The following is a 19,877-nucleotide window of genomic DNA, read 5'->3' on the forward strand; positions in this document are numbered from 1 at the left end:
GAGGCCCAAAGGGGTCCCTTCCGCGCAGCCTCCCCACGCCGCTGGTCCTCGTGCAAGTGCCCTGGCAGCCTCGCCCCGCCTCGCGAGGAGCCCGCGGCGGGCAGCGCGGCTAGGACCTGCTGCTGCTTCCTCCGTCCTGGGCACTGACATGGCAGGATATTAATGATAATAGTATTATTATTATTTCAAATATGGTTTTGAACAAGTCTCGGGGTCCCTTCCGCGCAGCCTCCCCACGCCGCTGGTCCTCGTGCAAGTGCCCTGGCAGCCTCGCCCCGCCTCGCGAGGAGCCCGCGGCGGGCAGCGCGGCTAGGACCTGCTGCTGCTTCCTCCGTCCTGGGCACTGACATGGCAGGATATTAATGATAATAGTATTATTATTATTTCAAATATGGTTTTGAACAAGTCTCCGAGCTCATTTCTGCCAGTTTCTGTGATAGGTTTCATCTCTGGCTCCGCCTCTGCTTCTCCCACTCGGAGGAGCCCTTGGACTTCCTCCACTGTCTCAAGCGGGTGGCTTTTATTTCTGTATTCATGCTCCCACCCCCCATTGCTGGTACTATGTTGTCACTTGGTACGTGCACTAGCTTTGGGACAGTTATAATCCAGGCATAAGCTACCTGCCAAGCCGTTTAAGGGGCCCAGCCTGGCAAAGACTTGTGCACATTGCTAAATTAATATATTTTGGTAGTTTCACTGCAGCCGTTCTTTGCAGGGGTGTATTTTACATGTGGGAAGCACTGGCCTCCCCCAGCAGTTGGACTGACTAGCTGATTTGTGACTGCATGTGCCTGAGCATATCCATGAAGAATTCAAGGGTGTTGGTTGTAGCCATGTTGGTCTAAGACAGGGGCGGGCAATTATTTTGAGCAGAGGGCCGCTTAGCCAGTACAGGGGGGGGGGCAGCAGCGCACAGCCCCAACCCCCTGCTCCCCAGCAGGGGGTCAAGAGCGGGGGAAAAGGCGGCCCCCCCCCCGCCCCTTGGCCAGCGCTCCCCTCAACCCCTTTGATTCACTTATATTTTGTGGTTCTACAAATGGCAGCCCCGCAAAGTGAGTGAGTGAGGCCAGTTAAGTTGCTGTTTTTCTCTCCTTAAAATAACAAGCTGATCCTTAAACACAATTTAGACATTATCATTAAATGGGGGGCAAGGCCAGGTGGACCCTGCTGTTGCAGGAGCCTGCCAGGGCTTCCCCTGGGTCCTACTGCCTCTGGCTCCTGTCATTTTTGATGGAAACCAAGGGCAGATAAATATTAATTTTCTAAATGTTTTAGGGGCCCTGCAGGCCAGATAGAATGGCCTTGTTCCCCCAGGCCCTGATGTACAACCCTTATATACTTATAGGCTGCCACCAAGTCCCCTCTAAGTCTTCTCTTCTCCAGGCTGAACAGTCCCAGGTCATTCAGCCTCTCCTCATATGGCCTGCTCTCCAGACCTCTAATCATACGTATAGCCTTCCTTTGGACTCCCTCAACTCTCCCAGAACTGGATGCAGTACTCCAGTGCAGTACTACTGCTGTTCTTTGCAAGCTTTCAGGTACAAGCCTGAAGAAAGGTGTTTGTAACCCAAAAGCTTGCAAAGAACAATTTTTCCAACTATTTAGTTGATCTAATAAAAGATATCACGTTTACACAAAGAACCTCGTCTAGCTGAAGAATGTGAGATGAGTGCTGTCTGTGTTGCTGAGTTTGCAGGGCATTATACAAAGTTGGATAGCACGTCTGAAAGGGGACAGTGATTTTTGAATGGTGCAGCTGGACAGTTCCAGTGTTCCAGGGAGTGTTGTAGGCATCAGTGGGCAGAATTTTGGGGATTTATGGGGAAAATTGGAAAACCAGAAAAAAATGGGGAATGCCCTGAGCCCCTAGGTTAAATTGATGAAATGCCTCATGTAGAGGAGGCCTTAATATAGCTTTTGGTGATCCAGGTTCAGATCTGGGCATGCTGCTTGAGCATTGGGGCTGAAGGATGGTCAGGGAGTCTCTGTATTTAGCCACTTTAATCATCAAGGGCCTGTTGGGTGTTGACTGTCTCTATGCCCTATCCATCACTCCAGTGGCATAAAGTGTCTGTCAGCTGACTTCCTCCCTTTTGTCTCGGGGCAGGTACAGTCAAGAATTCACAAGGTGAGGATTTCCTAACACCTCCAGTCAGCAGTGCCATTTGGATTAGGTCCTAAATGACGGGTGATTAGATACTTTGCTGTTCTGCGTTCACATTATTCAGGGAATTTTCACTCCAGGTGACAGTTGTTCACTTGACCCTTAATCTCATCTCTAAGCACAGCCAGAGTCATTGGGCTGCACCTGGAGAGCTCCTCAGGGATCTGGTTTGGAAGCGGAATCTGTTAGTGCAGGCAACAGAGGAGTTAGAGCTACCCAGCCTTGGGATAGCCTTCATCCTCCCTGTGGCACTGCCTGTGCTGGGGAGTGTTGGTGGCTTTGTGCAGTGCCAATCTGATAGTGGGCCCATGAAAGTCTGGAGCTGGGCTTTGTTGTATGTTCCTGTCTGCAAGGCCTTCATCCTGTTGGGAAGGCTGGGTCTGCCCTTTAATGAAAAATAACGAGTGATAATTGTCACTGATTTTTTTCTGTTTATTTGGGCAGAGGTCACGTGCCTGTCTATTGGGGGATGCATGGTGCTTATCCCTGTGATGGCTGAGCATCTTACAAGGACATAAGTGAGACAAATTGTTGGGTGGCTCTTCCCTCATACCTTTCAGTGCAGCACGGGGCATTTGGGATTGCATGAGTAATCTGTAGTCAATGTATAATGTGATTTGAGCACAAAGTATTGGATGTGCTTAGTCAAAGGACGAATGGTAATTAAAAAATATATTGAACTGAAGTGGCAGTGAAAATGAGCCTAGGGCCTCTGGCTGGCATCATGGTTTCATCTGTCAGTTCTGCAGTAACTCTGATCCTGCAAACGCTTATATACCCATCATTTTATTTACGGGAGTAGTGCTATGGCTGCCATTAGGACTGGCCAAAGATTGCTTGCAGCATAGAAGACTTTAGTCTTACTTTGTAAATGCAGTCCTCCAAGATGTGCCATCTGCTAGCCCTTTGCTTTTTTCCTTTGTTCACCCAGGTTTCTTCCATGAATATTCCTGTGACCCTGTGGAAGAGTGTGACAGGGTTTGAGAGTTACCCATTATCTGTGTAGGTGGGACTCTGGATAGGGCTGAGATTGATGGGCCAGTGGTGTTCTTCCTTGCATTGCACCTATTTGGACAGGGGGGCTGCAATCACCTGATCTGGGGCTGAGGTTGTTAGTCTTGCTATTCACTGAAATAAAGTGTTGGAATCCATCATTTATCCCGGGCTAATGCATTCTGGAGCAGTCTAGGAATTTTAAGAAGACCATTTCTGTTCATGCTTAACCTGGAACTATAGGAGTGAAGGAGAGCTGCTGTTTAAATGAACCTACGACTATCAAATGCACTAGTTCAATTAGTGAAAGTGGTAGTGTGGGCATTTTGATTTTTGTTTAAGTCAGTTAGGACCAAGTGTAAACTAAATTAAAATAAAGCTGCCCTTAAATTGAAATCAGAGTATCCACTTAAACTTCATACAGTTTTGTTTTCCTTTGTAACTGCTGTAAAAGGAATATCCTGTGGGGAAACAGCATGGTATCAACACAGAGATTTGATATGGGAAGTACTACAAACAAGCTGGGATATTTACAAAATACCAGACCACAGGAGCAAAGGTTGCACAGAGCTTTATGCTACAGCCACCCCGCTGTTATCTGATCCCCATGTAAACCAGATCCACTTACAGGCCCTCATAAATTCAAGCCAGGACTGCAAGCACAGGAGACAGCCTCAGGGCAACATCATCAACACCATCCTCCCGTCTCTGTGAAGGTACCCAGAACCTTTGAGCATGCAGTTGCCCTCGCTTTGTGTGCTGCTTCTCCATGGGAAGACAGTCAATTTTTTCTTTGTTGACACTGAATGTTTTTACAGTTGCTCTATGAAAGAACAAGGATCTTATCTAAACTTCAGGGCCAGACTCTCCAGTAGGGAGGTTAGGGCTTTGGGGAGGGATTTCTCACGGTTCTGTGTCAAGGCCTTTTGTGCATCCTTTGAATGTGGAGGTGGATATGAAGACGAGCTTATTGGAGGGTGGTCTTTTCATTTTTCACCCTGGGGTAACTAACACGTCAGTTATTGGCAGGGCAAATCTTGGTGGCAGCGCAGTATGTATATTTTACTGCCTGGTAAACTCACAAGTATCAACCTTGTGCCCACACCTAGCAGTGACCTTGAAGTTTTTTTAACTGAGGATAGCAGGCACAGGTTGTTCACCTCGTGTTAAAAAACAGCATTATTTTTGTAGTGAGGATAAACCTTGGCTCTTGCATGTAGGCAGTGGTAGGCTGAAATGTGCCCAGGTTTTCCTCTTAATTACTCTGAGAGATGCACGATGACTTTTCAGAGGACATCTCTCTCAAATGCACTCAAATAAAAGATCTTGAATCATAGAAGGGCAAACTAGGAAAGGGAGTGGGGGGCCCTCTTAAGGACTTGATCTTACTGTTGTACTTCTGGTTAGAAATGGGGGCAGGGAGCAAGCTTTATATTGGGCTTTTTGGACACACGTATTATGAAACATGCTTTAAAGATATGATTTCATACTATTGAGGCTCATGCTGTAGTCCTGGAGTGCTGTCCCTGCACGATTGAGCAAACAGCCCCTGACAGCTGGTGTTACATGGATGAGTTTCTGCTTTTGAGACAGCAGGTTCATTCTCAGCTGCTAATATAATTGTGTTTGAACTGGGACTGAAGGGTTTTACGTCCTTGAGATTGCAGGGTCTGAAAAGATAAAGTACCCTTTGGTCCCTCTGAAACTAGAGTCCCATCACAGAATACGTGTGTCTGCCCCTGAGCTTCTTTTAGACTAGACTGTAGTGCTCTGAGCAGCTATTTGGCAGGTATATATAAAATAAACTGTTCAATGAGAAGATACAGAAGAAACTCCTTTCATTTTTCAGTTTCTAATAGCTTGAGAGCCATTTTTTTCTTAATGTAAACAAGTAATTAATTGTTAATTTCAGATAAACCTGTTAATCGGATAAATGCATGCTCCAGGGGAGTTTACAGCCTTTTACCAGTCCAGGGACTATGCACTTCAACAAGCATAGTCTGGTCTAGGCATGGCTTCTGGCGCTGCTTGTTGTTAACATTGCCCAACATTTCCTGTTATAAGATCCTGTTTTTAAGTGCTTGTAATTGTTCCAGACTTTAGCTGTTTGCAATGAAATTTTGTCCATCTGCCTGCCCCACTGGCCGATTTTCTTTTTTCTAGAAAGTTTTCTCAAAAGCTATCTCTGAGAACAAGGCCAGGAAACAAGGTATTGTGTCTGTGTTAAATCACGTTTGCCTTTGCTTTGAGAAACTCTACCACCCAAAGGATCTGGAGCAGAGATTTGAAATTTGGATGGGAACACGTTTGTGTTAGGACTGTGCCTGTTGCCATCCCTGTGAAAATCTTCTCAAACCAGGCCTGGTTACCAGCCTTTGAGAAACTAATTTGCATGTAGAAACAGCAGTATTCCAGCAGTTGAATTCTCTGAGCATTGTATCTGCTCTGGACATGCTTCAGCTTGGATTATGCAGAGTATTCCCTGCCGTTGCTACTCTGGGATGCTGCCTGCTGTGCTGGGTGCAGGTCAAGGCACTTGAACAGGTAGCAGGAAGTTTTTCTGTCTTGTGCTGTCAGTGCCTGCCTCACCTGTTGTTGCCCAGGCACTATGGACAAGGAAGCTACTTGATTAAACACAAAGAGAAGAGTTGGACCTGGGTCGTGGAGTCCATTGGAATAAGGTGCCTGTTTGTGGTGGTGGGGAAGCATCCAGTCCTTTTCTATCAGTGGGGGAAAAGAAAGGGAAACTGAAGCTGGCATGGAGGAAGGGAAAGGCAGTGGGGGTATAGAAGAGGTGATAAGAAGACAGTTGGATAAGGAGAGGGAGGACTGGCTAGCTAGAGAGAAAGACTGGCACAAAGAGGCAGGAGTGAAGAAGAGAGAACTAGGCAGGAAGAGGTTGGAGGACATGGGGCAGAGGAGTTTGTGCCCTATAAAGTCACTCCCTTCCAGAGCCTGAATTGAATGCAGTGTCCCCAAGTCTCACCATTCCTGTGCTGTTAGCAGATGCCTGTGAAGCCATCTCGCACTGGGTATGTGTCTGATTCCCCCACTCTCGTGCAGGTCCACCAAAAGGACTGCTATCAGTTATTCTGTTAGCCCAAGTAGCAGAGGTCTGTGGTCAGTCATAAGATTATAACCCTGCTGAAGGCACAAAGACACATGTTGGGATTTCTTGTGTTTTCATTTTGCATTTTTGAAATGCATGGAAAAGCTCAAACTAAAAGGACTTCATTTGAATGGCAAAGTTGGGGCATGCCAGATTTCAGGTTGTGGAACTTTATATTGAGCTCTTTGGGCACATGCGTTATGAAACTTGCTTTAATTATACAGTTTCATATGATTTCCCTAGAATCCTGCCTTACTTGGTGCACAGTGTGGACAGTGCTCCCTGAATGATCAGCTGTTCCATGTTTTGCTTTCCCTTCCCTGTTCAGTGTGTCCCCAGTGCTGTACTTACTGCTCCCTATCCAAACCCTGCTCTGGAGACTTGTTACATTTTCTCAGGGCAGTGCTGCTCTGTTCTCAATGCTGCTCATCACTTCGCAGATGTTCCTGAATTTATTTTCACAATTTATTTTCACACCCGCGTGAGGTGGGGGCGTGGTTTTATCTTTGTTTTTATAGGTAGGGAGCTTGGAGAGAGAAAAAGAAATTGTAGTCAGAAAGAGCCACTTATTATGGGTGCCCAATTTGAGATGACTATGACCTGATTTTTCAGAATATGTGTTGTTAGATAGTGTACTCCGTTTAAGTGCATAGCCCCTGGGCTGAAGGAGGGCTTTGTTCTTACCCGAGTATGCACTTATCCAAATTAAATATAAACAATGTGCATTATAAATACACTTCCCCCTTGCTTCTCTGGTATTAGAGTTCATGAAAGTAGCCAGCTCCCATCATTTTCAAGGGTTCTAATAGCTGCACTTTCACAGCTTCTTCCCTTTCACTGTTTCTGGCACAGTTAACCAGAGTACAGTTAGTAACTACTGTGGACAATGGGATTGAAAGATGCCATACACTTAAGTGGTTTATTCGCCCATATGCAGATAACCAGCACTTGCTGTAATTTAAGGAACAGGCAACAGTTAGGATTGGCATTGTGTTATGCAGTTAAGTGAATTATGCACTTATCTGATGTGCGTGCAAGTGGACAACAGCATATAGAAGTTTGCATGTAAAAAGTTCCCACTGCTTTAAGCAGTTGCAGTGAATGTTTAGCTTTTCTACCACTCAAATTCTTGGGTCTCAGATTTGACAGCCAGACAGTGAGGAATGCAGAGTTAGTGACCTCCTGAGAAAAAATTGCTTTAAGTGATTTGCCCAGCATCTCGCACACTCTGTAGCAACAGTGGGGATAGAATCAGGTTCTTCAGGGCAGTGCTCAACCATGATACAATCCTGTCTTTTCCTGAAATCTCTTATCTCTCTAATTAGACACCTTCTATTTCTACAACAAATGAGACGGGTTTCCCCCAGATGACAGTCTTCAGTACACAAGTCTAATTCAGCCCTAGAGCAAGACCATTCAGTGTACTCAATGAAGCAGTGTCCGGAGCAAGAAATAGCATGAGATCATGTAATTAAAGACAGTCATAAGGCACATATGCAAGGGTGCTGAATTAAGGTCACATAAGACACCTGAAATTTGGCACTTCCTAACTTTAGATTTTGCAACTCTAATTTTCGTCTAATACAGTTCTTGTGTGTCAAATATATACTAGGGAGTGGAGGAATGTTTTAACTCTTGTCAGTGTGGGTGACCGTCTAAAGTCCCTTTTGCTTTACAGCTAATATGTAACATAGATAGATCTATTTCATACATACAAATTAACTTTTAGCTGGGTTTCACGGTCTACTCTGTGACCTGTCAAATCCTATTATTTATTGTGCTTGCCTACTGCTCCAGCTGCCAAACTCACTGGAAATAAAAGGGCCTGTTAAACTTGCTCTCGATTCCCTCGTCATCTTCCTCCCTCAAACTGGGTTTAGCTGAGTTACATGCCTCTCTGAACCATTTAGTTTCTAAGGTGCCACCCTGCCTTACCTTGGTTTGCCTTCAGACTAACATGGCTAAATACCTCTAGCTGTCTTATTGGGACTGTTGTGAGGTCTGTTTTGATGGACTGCAATTAGAACCAGCCTAAAGCAGAAAAAAATAGGATCTTTATACTCCTTTAGGACAGAGGTAGCCAACCTGCAGCACAAATGGCACAGGCAGCCTCTGTGTGGCACGCAGCCAACTGAGAGGGAGCAGAGAATAAAGGGGTAGGGGAGAGAGCAGAAAGCAGAGCAACAGATCAGGACAGGAGCACAGGGCATGGGAAAGGGGGTCAGAGTGGCTTCGGGGAGTTTGTTAAGCTGATGTACCATTTATTTAGTTAGTTCTGTGGGACTGTAAGTGTGTATAACATTTATTTTCTTCTGGCAGAAGCCCCTTTGCTTGCAATAAAATTAAGTAGTAACTTGAGGAAGTGAAAATTCACTTCCAAAACAAGTCAACCAGCTTTTAGATTGGCGAGGTTGGGGTGTTCAGGAATTTGCTGAAAAGTAAAGAGAAGTAAAAATCCAACCCTGGTAAGATAGACTTACTGGGGTTTGAGATGTGTTTTGCTTAAAACACCTATCTTTCCAAAATGTGGTTCCTATATCTGAAAAGGAAATGCTACAACTTTGCAGTGATAAGTGAAAGCTAACGCGCAACAAGAATGCATCTGAGGGAGAAAGTAGTGGGTATTTATTTGCAGTTGTTTTGTAGAGGAATTTGATCTGTTGCCAAATTCTGCTTTATCCACAGAAATTCCTACAGCTCAGGCATCTATGTGTTGGAGACTATGTACAGCAAGTAAGTAAGAGACCAGCCCCACAGAGGCTCAGCCTGTCTGACAGCCTCCCGGAAAAAGACTTTCACATTCAGTTACTGGAATAGGGAGACAGAGCCATGTCTACAGAAGATGAAGGCTCGACAAAACAACCAGTGGAGCCAGCACCAAATCAGCGCTGGAAACTCCAAGTATTTTACCTCTGCTTTTATGGCTTCATGACCCAGCTCAGACCTGGAGAGAGCTTCATCACCCCATACTTGTTGGGAGCTGATAAGAATTTCACAAGGGTAGAGGTGAGTTTGCCAGATGCCTGTATTCAGTGTTTGCCCCTGTAATGAAGCAGTTACTTGAGCTCTGGAGAGCTCCATTTTCCTAATATCTTCTGGACAAATAAGGGTCCCAACCCTGCTAACTCTGGGATTAAAACAAAGTATTTTTTCTTGGTGAATGGGATCGCAGTAAGTTGTAAGGTGAAGCAATGAGTTGGATGCAATGGAACTGCTTCCTGCTAGTAATAAAAAACAGTCCAGGAGGTACCCTCTGCAAAAGGAGCAGGAAAGGCTCAGACACCAGAGACAAGCTGGCTGGGGTGAAGTGAACTAAATGGTGTATATCTGTCAGGATTGGGGAACCTGCTGCTTCACCAGCCACTGTGAAATGGCAGGTGAAACAACACCAGAGTCAAGTTGGGCACAGAAAGCCAGTGATGCCTCTCTTATCCAGAACAGGCATGCTCTCTGCATCTGTCCACTGCTGCACTGTAAGCCAGTGACTGGCACTTGCATATTTTTGCCTGATATGTGTTATTCTTTTAAACAACTGGGCAGTGCTCTTCTCAAGCAGCAGTAGTGCCTGCATCAGGTCCAAGTGAGTGGCTGAAGTTCTTTGTCCCCTCTGTTTGCCAATCCAAGCTATCTCCCCCCAACTCCCGAGCTAAAGAGCTCCTACAGCAGGGCCAGGCAATTATTTTGGGTGGAGGGCCACTTACTGAGTTTTGGCAAGCCATAGAGGGCCACATAACAGGAAGTCAGGGGCAGATAAATATTAATTTTCTAATTATTTCAGGGGCCCTGCAGGCCAGATAGAATGGCCTGGTGGGCCGCATCTGGCTCGCAGGCCGCATTTGCCCACCCCTATCCTACAGCAATTGCTCTACTGTAGGTCTTTCTTCCCCAACAGCCTCCCATCCTGTGTCACTGCAGTTTGTGCTAGGCAGAACGCTGCTTGGTGTCATGCTACCTCATTGGCCTGTATGCTCTTGAAGCAAGGCATTCCCAGGTTCCACAGAGGCTACACTGTCAGATTTTTCCCTTGATAAATGGGAAGCCATATAAAGCATAAGGAGACAAGGTTCTTTGGGTAAATCTGATATATTTTATTAGACCAACTTAAATGGTTGGAAAAAAAATTTTTAGCAAGCTTTCGAGTTTAAATACCCTGTGTCAGGCTGAGGAAGCCTCTGCAGTTGGTGTGTGTTCTTCCTAGATGGAATGAAAAAGAAGCCAGAGGCTGGGCTGGTACGCATGCAAGACAGGCAGTTAGTGAAGATGTAGATTGAGGAGTCAATAGGTGAGAGACAGGCTGAGTGGGGGGTGGGGAGAGAGAAGGGGCATGAATGTAGCAGGTAAATAGTGGAGAGGTACCTGGGAAGTCGGATGTTAGGCAGGTTATAATGTGTCATAAATCCAATGTCTATATTTAGTCCATGATATTTTGTATCCAGGAGGTTGGTGAAGTGAAATTCATAGGCTTGTCTGTGGAAAATGTTTTGTAAATTCCCTTTGAGGATTAGACCTGAGAGACTGGAGAGAGAGTGGTTTTCTTGTGAGAAATGTGCCCCCACCAGTAATTGGGTATTCTTGTCTTTAATAGATTTCCAGTGTGCATTCATTTTGGTGCGCAGTTGTTGTTTGGTCTCTCCTACGTATTTTCCATCAAGGCATTTGGTGCTTTGGATGAGATATATTACATTTCTGGAGGTGCAGCTGTAAGATCCAGAAATGCTGATGGCTCTGCTGTGGGGTGTAATGACCGCTGGTTGTGACATATCACCCCTCCCTCAAACCCATACAGAAAATCCTCAAACAATTGCAGCCCATACTAGAAGGAGACCCTATTCTTAAAGAGATCTTCCCAGAACTGCCCATCCTAGCCTTCAAACAAGCATTGAACCTTGCTAACCTCATCACCAGAAGCAAACTTCCTCCAGCCCTGAACACACTGAATGGATCCAGACCATGCCATGACAAGAAATGCAAAACCTGCCAACACATCTCTACCACCCCAACAATCATTACACCCCACAGCAGAGCCATCAGCATTCCTGGATCTTACAGGTGCACCTCCAGAAATGTAATATATCTCATCCAAACCTGGCCAGCCCTCTGACCACCTAGACATAGAGGACTTTGGGTTTAAAATGGAGTAGGTGAGCCAGATGGAATCTAAATGAAACCCTCATCCCTGTAATAATCACATGGGGGAGGTGTCTTAGTGATTTTTTCCTGGATCATGCTCATGGACCACATACCAGTGGGTCCAGGATGAGTTTCAGATCCACTTTCCGGTGTCGCACCCTATCTATCGTACCCTTTATACAAAGTTGCCTTTAATTCCCATTGTTTTTGTATTATGGGCATTTGGTCTAGTGAATGGAAGTGGATCATACTCTAAGTTGGGGTTGGGCAGCTGTGGCAACTACTTAATCTGGCTGTGGGCCCAAGACAGTGCTGGTGCCTATATCAAGCTGCAGGTCAGAGTCTCTCTGAGGGGAGGAATGAAAAAGCTTCTGCACTAGTCTTCTGAGGGAAGAATCTGAGTTATCCCATTTCCGGAGGGACCCTGTGCCAGCCATTCAGAAGAATAGCAAAGAGGCAGTAGTACCTCTTGGAAATGAGTGTGAGGTGCTGTGTGTCTAACATGAATAGTCTTGGAGGAGAATATTGCAAGCATATCCTCCCAGGAGAGCAGTTCTGTGGCCAGTACTCCTCAGTACTTGTGGGCATTATCCAGGTGGGATCCCGAATCCCAGCTTGGTGGGAGGGAGAGGAGAACCATGGGGGAGAGGGTACCATTCCTTCACATGAAGGCAGTCAGAAAGAGGGTTAGGAGGACAGTGAGAGGCTGAGGTGCAGGAGTTGGAGTCTGGCACAGATCTCCTTCACTGCAGTGCTTTCTGTTCTCTTCATCTGAATCTCCCCAGCCCAAGGGGGAATGCCCCAAGGATCCAGCTGGGAGCTGCTGTGCTTAGGGACACCTCTATCTGGGCTCAGGAGGGGGCCATCAGTAGCAGTGAGGCATCTGTGCTTTTCAACTTGTTCTGTCCCATTGGTGCTGTTGTATGTCAGATCCAGATGCTAGGTGCAAGCAGTCTCAGGCCACGTGGGCAGTAGAAGTACTCCAGGCTGTTAGCCTGACTCAGGGTGTGACCCTACCCTGCGCTGACTTGTGATATGGCTTCTGGGTTCTTTTCACAGCCATGTCAGTCTAAGGGCGCTGGAGTTACTTTCTTGCTTTCTAAGGGAAAAACTCAACTTGGCTCAGTTAATTAGTATGGTGATGCACTAAGGCTTCTCTGTTACAGTGAGGGGTAACACAGAATGTGAAGACAAAGGGGAGGCCCGTTAGCCACACAGCCACCATGGTTGGGATGGAGGGGATGCAGTGTATACTCCCCACTGCTACCACTCCTAACCCCGGTCAGCACTCCGCAGAGAAGAGCAGGATCACGTGCTTCCCTGGAGCCTCTCTCAAGAGGTTATCAAACCTCTTTACATAAAGTAGGTCATTATTATTCCTCTTTCCCTCCCTCCCACTCTTAGGATCTGGTGGTGTTAAAGAAACGTCCCAGGAGGTGAGGGGTGAGGAGGCTTGGAGTTTACTTTCTGCACCCTACCACGTAGTTGTCAAAGATCCAAATGAAGCACAGTGCCTGTATTCACGTGGACTGCATGTTGTCCTGATAAGGAGAGTCCTTAGATTACCCCTGTGTAACAATAGGGATGCACCCTGTGTGCAAATGTGTTGGAGCTGGAACAGAGCTCGGGCAGCTCACCATGGCCCAGAGGGGCTTGGCAGGTGATGAAGCACTCCAGGTATAGGTGCAGGTGCTGGGCCGCATTCATTTTGCTTTCCTGGCCCACAGAATATCTGGTTGGACCCATAGGCCCTTCCTGTGTGAGAGAGACTAGCAGGATAAATGTTGCCCTGCTCCTTTCTCTTCGGCTTTAGGCACCTACATGAGCTGTCTGATAGTTTAACAGCGAGTCTAGGGAATCTCCTATATCTTGAAAATGGTGTTGTAGAAGACTTTGTCCCTTGTCCCTCCTGTGGGGGACAATTCTTGTACAGCAGGGATATGATAGTTTCCTCCTTCCTCTTCCACCAATGGGCTTTGTGCTTTCCCTTTTGTCTTAGCCTTCCTGTCAAGGTTTTGTCTCCATTCCACATGCCCTAAGTCCTGCAAAGGGGCCATCAGGGAGAGGCTTGAAGGTGCTTTGGCTTATCTCAGCAGGGCAGCAGGTCCTGAGGTTCTGCAGGTGGCAGTGCCTCTCGCCTGCCTGCCTTCCCCTCCACACCTATCAAAGGGTTTAGCTTGGGGGAGGATTTCCAGTACAGTTAGTGGAGCTAACTGCAAAGCAGAATGGGCAGAAATCTTACACAGTTTAGCAGCACTTCTCTTTCTTTGGGGTTTAGAAATATATTGAGTCATTCCTGTGGGGGAAAATTCATCTTTGTTGATGCAATAAAAATGTCAAATTAAAAACTAAAAAAAAAAAAATGCCTTTTGTGAGACTACACTAGTCATTACAATTGGCCACGTCAATTCCCATGTCTGGGAGACTACTGAACCACCTTGCCCTTGTGGTCAAAGCTGGTCACATTTTTAGAGGGAGGCACCCTCAGAAAACTGAATAAAAGTCAAATTGTTCTTGCATAAACTTCTTTTTGTGTCAAAAGGCCATATTTTGACTGCTGTCTTTGGTTTGGAAGGCACTGACCAGCACCAGCAGGCTCACCTCATCCTTTGGAGTGAAGATTCCTGGAGACATAAATTAACTCTTCCCTGTGTTCCCATAAGGGTTTGTGTTTAAACCCAACCCAACTCAGTTCACTATTGAGCAGTTCATGCTTCTCTTGATCACCTTTCCCAAGGGGATGCCCAGAACCAGTGAGTTTTGGTTGTGCAGGACTCGGAAGGTGCTGATGTACAAGGCTGCAGAGAGGTGGCACATGGGATCATTTCTTTAATGCTCCTTGCTGCATTTGTTCAGTGATGTTCCCAGCCTGAGGTCAGCTGCAGCAGTCACACAACACGCAGGCAGTCCTGCCTCCTCTCTGCCCCACTTCCCAAGAAATCAAAGTTCAGAGCTGCCAGCTGCAGTATCCTGCGTCAGCAGTTTGCTTTATGCTTTTGGGGGGGGGGGAGCGGAGAATGTTCGTGCAACCTCCCCCCAAAATAGCTAATCTCTTTTTATGAAGTACTTTTGTTAAAGCCAGAAGTTTTAGTTAACCCCTTCTGTGCTCAGGAGATGGAATGATTTCTCCAGACATCATTCCAGCTAGAGGTAGACCATGATGCTTCTCATTTTGGTCAGAGCTACAGCCCAACCTGCTCTGTGGGATCAAATCACAGCAGAGAAGGGAGCCATTGGAGTAAAAGCGGGAGGCTAGGGGGATATGTTGCCAGCCTCAGGGGGGCAAGCCTGGAATGGTTGCTCTGACAGACTTAGGCAGAGCACCTCAATTGGAGTGGGACCCAACCTACGTTGCAGTGTGCCAGAAAGACACTAAACGTTTCTCAGATGCCAGCTGCGCAGCAGATTTGAGTGCCGGCCGGCTGGCTGGCTGAGGAATCCATTCCTGAGTAAGCATGGCCAAGCAAAGCCAGATCATGCTGCCTTGCTGAGGGGCAGAGGGAAGGAACTCAGTGCTGCTTCCTTTTGCCTCATATCCACTTGTGCTTCCTGCCCTGCATTCTCCATTGCTTGGGGAGTAGAGATGAGCTCGGCAGGGCACGCTAGCTGGGAGCTATGCCCAGGAGAGGTTTTGTCTTCATATGCCTGTGCTGTAGCTGCTGGTGTCCGTGTGCGGCATTCAGAGTGTTCTTAAATAGCTCTGGGCTATGTTTGGGAAGCAGTTGTTGCCTCTTATGAGGCATATCTGGCAGAGTAATCCACAGTGCAGCTGTGGGTAGCAGCAGCCATAGTGCCTTGCAGTGGTAAGCCTGGACATGTGTAGCAGGGAGTGCACTGTCTGCATGGAAACAAACTGCATGTGCTTGTGAAGTCAGACCCAGGGGCTGGGGTTTTCCTGTCTCTGCAAAAAGCCCAGGCCCCAACCCCTAACAGGAACTGCACTACGGCGTGTCTGTACTTGCACTACAAACATGCTTCACCTTCCACTGTGCCAGAATCAAGCTGTGTAACTGGCTCTGGTGCAAAGGCTGGGAGTTGGCATTTGAGCAGTGAAGACAGAAGACTTTTGTCACCTGGTGTGCAGGTGCAGTGGTTGAGGCCCCTGAAGGAGCCAGGCCCCGTTGTGCTAGGTGCTGCGTGTGGTCACTGTGGTATTCAAGGCCTGAGATGGAGCATGGATTCCACAGAGCAGGCTGGTGTGTGGCACAGGAAGCTGCTACAGGGCACATGACCCCAGGCATTTCCATTCTGGCACCTCAGGGCACACACTATCAGGTACACCTGGGAGTTGGGGCAGGAGGCGGAGTGGCCCTCAAGGAGGGTTGTGGCGCACCTTGTCCACATTGGCCACAAAACTCGACTACCTCCTACGCATGAGGATTTGCTGTTTCTGTTTGTTGGCAGAGCTAGGAAGGAAAGGGTCCCCCTGCCTTTTGCTGTCTCTCTGCTGGCTTGAGGAACCCTTTTCATTTTGCTCCAAGCTCCTTCTCTGAAGCTGAACTGTGCTGACCAGGGTTAATCAGGGAAAGCTGTTCTGGGCTTTGCTGCATCCATGGTTCCCCCCGGCAAATATCCAATAACCATTGCTTACACCTATGCAAGGGAATGAGCTTAGGCAGAGGGGCTGCCCCCATCTGAAACCACACCAACGGAGCATGTGGCCTCCCCTTGGCTGTACAGCGTGCCCCCCACAAATGGGAGGTACAGAGATCCACAGGAGTGGCTGAAACAGCAGGGGCATCAAGTTAGCCCAGAGCAAACAAGACTTGGCTTTTGGTGAAACAAAAGAAGAAAAAGAAAAAAAATGTTTTGAGGGGTCAAACAAAATACTGCAGCACAAAACAACAACAACTGATTTTTGGGTTAACCCTTTCCATTAAATGTTTATTTTCAAAATGCATGTTTTGAAATGCAAAACAGATCTGTCCAAACAACAAGGGATTGGACAGATTCTTGGAGGAAAAGTGCATCAGTAGTTATTGAGCATGGGAGTTGGGGCACAGTGTCTGAATCAGAAATTCCTAGACCATAAATGCTGGAAGCGGCAGGGAAACAGTGGAAAAAGCTGTGTTTGCCTTCCCTTTCAACATCCACTCTGGGATTAGTGACACTGTGGCGGGCCAGTAGGGGGCGCTCCTGCATTGAGCCGCCCACCTCCCTGCGCCCGCCCACCTTCCAGGCTCCAAGTGCCTCCTTTGGGGTGCCTCACGTCTGGCCGACCCCTTCCCTGGAGCACACCCGCTAGCCTGGGGTTCCCGCTGCCACCATCCAAGGCTCTGGACTCAATTCTGGCTCTGCGCACCTTGGAGAACACAGGCCTGATTGTCCAATGGGTACTAGACCCAATACAAGCACTTGGGGCACTTCGCCATGTCAGGGGCTTATTAGGAAAGTCTCCCTTAGTCCGCAGACCTAAGGGGCCTCCTCGGCATAATTTAGACCCACCCCTCAATAAGTCTCCCACACCGGTCACAAAGGAGAACTTTATTGATTATAGGGGGTAGGGTGGAAACAGGCTAAAAGGTAGAGCAATATCATGGAAATCTCAGAGGAATATCAGAGGAATCCCATAGAGCAAACCAGGGTGGCTGAGGTAGCCGTTTAAACACGCATCTGAGTTACTGTAGCTAAATATCTAGTCTGACCTCGAGCAGCTTACTCACACGCATCATCCAGAGGTGGTTGGAGTTTCCTCTGGAGGCAGGCCACTCTTGGAGCATGCGGTGATGAGGAGAGAGCCAGTTTCAGATGGTGAAGCTCCTCTCCCAGTTTCAGATTCACCTGGATGACCGCATGGCTAATGGGTGCCTTCTTCCTGGCCCGAGCCTTTAAATAACCTCTCTGACCTCAGCAGCCCAATCCAATCGAAGCTGCCAGTACTGGCCACAAGTCAACCAATCTACCAAGCATCCCTGGCTACCTGGGCCCGTGCGCAGGGCCGGGCTTTTCCCCCTGCCCAGGTGACCAGAGCATTCAGGCCCCAGGCTTTTGTCATGCAGACAAGGAGGGAGATCCCCGCCCTGAGGGATTCAACACCAGCCTCTCAGGCTGGTGGAGACAGGTCTCTGGAGAGGGGCACCAACAGTGGAGTTTCTGCCACAGACACAAGGTGTTTTGGAACCAGCAAATAACGGAGCCAGGGCCAAGGAGTCACTGCAGTCCTATCCTATATGTTTAACTGATGGGCAGCTGCTCAGCCAGCTGTGCCAATTAATGCACTTGCGTACGTTCTGGATGTGTTCTTTGCAGGAAGCCAATAAGTCCAGTCACATCAGTTGACCTCAGTTTCTCTCGACAGGAATTCTTTTATGCAGTCTCACAGGTGGAGTGTCTGCAGACAGTTAGCTTAACCCCTGATGATCTCTGCTGCACAGCTCAAATCTGGGACTTTTTTTTTCATCCTCTTCCTCCTGATGATCCAGTCCGTTGGACAAGATGGACCTATGGTTTGCAAATAGCAGCAAATAGCAGTTCTGATGTTCTTAAGTGTTTTGATTTAAGTATGTCCCAGTTTGTACTTTTCCAAAACTCTTGCCATCACTGAATACTTCAGAGAGAGAGTGGTGTTTCTCCAGGCTACAGGGCCTACAGGGGCTTGCCTGGCAGGAATACAATGTCTTGTCACTGCTGTGGTGTGTGTAACTTGCAAGACAGGCAATCTCCGCCCCTGAAGGGGAGGCATAACAGTGCTCTGACTATTGGCTGTGTCTGCGGCTATGAGAAGGAGCATAGGTTTTGCACTGTGGAGGTTAAGTTGATTACACTTCTTGCCTCAGCTATGTGAACGGGTCTTTGCTACTTGCTGTGCTAGGGCAGAGCTGAGCCTGGGACTGCCTGACTTCTGGGGCTTAGGAACACAGAGTCCTAAGCAAAAGCGGTTGCCTGGAGCTTAGTTGAGTCCTGTGCCAAGCACCAAGATGGCTGTTGAATTCCTCCAGGATAAGGGATTTTATTAAGAAGGCTCATTCATGATCATTAGGCAGTTATGACTTGTGTGCTGCTCTGCTGAGGTCCCAAAGGCCATGGTTATATGTCTTTTCCCTTCTTACCAGACTACTCAAAGGTCTGAGGCCTCGAGTTCTTCTCACCAGGCCTGTACAGACAAGTGCATGGGTGGGCAGTGGGTTTCTGTGTACAAACAGATACTGGAACACTTGTGCTGTAGCATGGTCTGCAGTAGCACAAGCTCGCATCCCACACAGAGTGTGGCCTGGGGTCTTGGAAGGGAGCAGCGAGCAGGGGGAGAGTGATTGAGGCACATAAGTTCAAGGATATTTGTGGAGAGCAGGGTTCTTTGGGGCCCAGGAACAACCTGTACCTGATGAGCAGGGAAAGTGCTTGGGCCTTCCTGACTGCCAAACTGGGGCAGAGTGGCAGGAGCCTGGCTGGAAGGCCATGACCTTTGCTCACATCCCCATGCAGAGAGGGAGTCTGGTACTTTCTCTGGGGCCATTGCTGTCAAGGATGATGGCAGTGCTGGGAGGCAGAGGCTTGATCTGGTGGTGGTAGGCAGAGAGGGAGGTGTGCTAATGGCCTACTATAGAAACAGGCAGGTAGTGCAGAAGGTATGGGGCTCCCCAGAGCTTTTGGCATGAGCTGAGCCATCCCATCACTGCCCCAGAGCCACTGTGTTGCTCTACCCTATGGGGAGTGCTGTCTTGCTGTCCCTCCTGTCTTCTTCCTGCTGCCAGAGTCTGAAGGAGGTGGGGAAGCTGGGGGGTGTGGTGTGTGAGCTGGGCTGTGAAGTATTTGTGTCCCCAGGGACTGGCCCCGGCTTTCCATTTCAGGTCTGACTGGTGTTTTCAGGCTGTCTTTGTAGTCAGCACCACATCAGTCTTCATTTTCAGGCCTACAAGGTGTGTTCTGTCTGTTGGTGCCTTGGATTTCAAGTACAGTAGCGCCCTGACAACCATTTGGGCAGATCATTAATACTTATTCCCAGACTGCCAAGCTCCTGCATCAGTCAGCAGTTGCTGCTGCCTTGATCCCATATGATGTGTGCTCTATAGACGGCCCAGAGCTCATGCTCTAGCCCTTTGGCTGGGCTGTATAGCACCATTGTGCATGGTGTGGTGCTCTTTATTCAGAAGCCATTGCTATGTTTTGGTCCTGGAATGGATGGTAAGAAGCATCCTGGGTTCCAGGTGTAGTAGCAGGAGCACGTCAGTTGAGAGCAGTACTCAGGAGGGTGCAGGATGAACCCATCCAAGGACTGGGGATGCTGAAGGTGAGGTAGTTGAACAGTTCCCACCAGCCTGACCTTTGGCCATGGCTCAGCAACCTAAAGGAGGAGTGCCACCTCCAGAGCTTGCCCCCAAATGCCAGCACCTCTGTGCTCACAGCAATAAGGGCTGTGCTCACAGTGCTCCCCTCCCCTGTGCCTCTGCAGCATGATGGCTGCTCTCTTGCTGACTTGGTTGCCTTGCAGGTGACTAATGAGATCACTCCAGTCCTATCGTATTCCTACATGGTTGTGCTGGT

General features: G+C 47.9%; 1 protein-coding gene across 1 annotated transcript in view; it reads left to right on the forward strand.

Moving 5' to 3' along the window:
* The first annotated feature begins 239 nt into the window (after window positions 1-239).
* The window catches only part of SLC19A1 (solute carrier family 19 member 1), a 25,163-nt gene continuing 5,525 nt past the window's right edge, over window positions 240-19,877 (forward strand). Inside the window, 4 exon segments of the mRNA XM_025202233.1 lie at window positions 240-371; window positions 3,612-3,873; window positions 8,952-9,272; window positions 19,825-19,876. Coding sequence (XP_025058018.1) covers window positions 9,096-9,272; window positions 19,825-19,876 — 229 coding nt within the window. The 5' untranslated portion in view covers window positions 240-371; window positions 3,612-3,873; window positions 8,952-9,095.

The sequence above is a fragment of the Alligator sinensis genome, unplaced genomic scaffold, assembly GCF_000455745.1.
Source record: "Alligator sinensis unplaced genomic scaffold, ASM45574v1 scaffold566_1, whole genome shotgun sequence".
NCBI lineage: Eukaryota > Metazoa > Chordata > Crocodylia > Alligatoridae > Alligator > Alligator sinensis.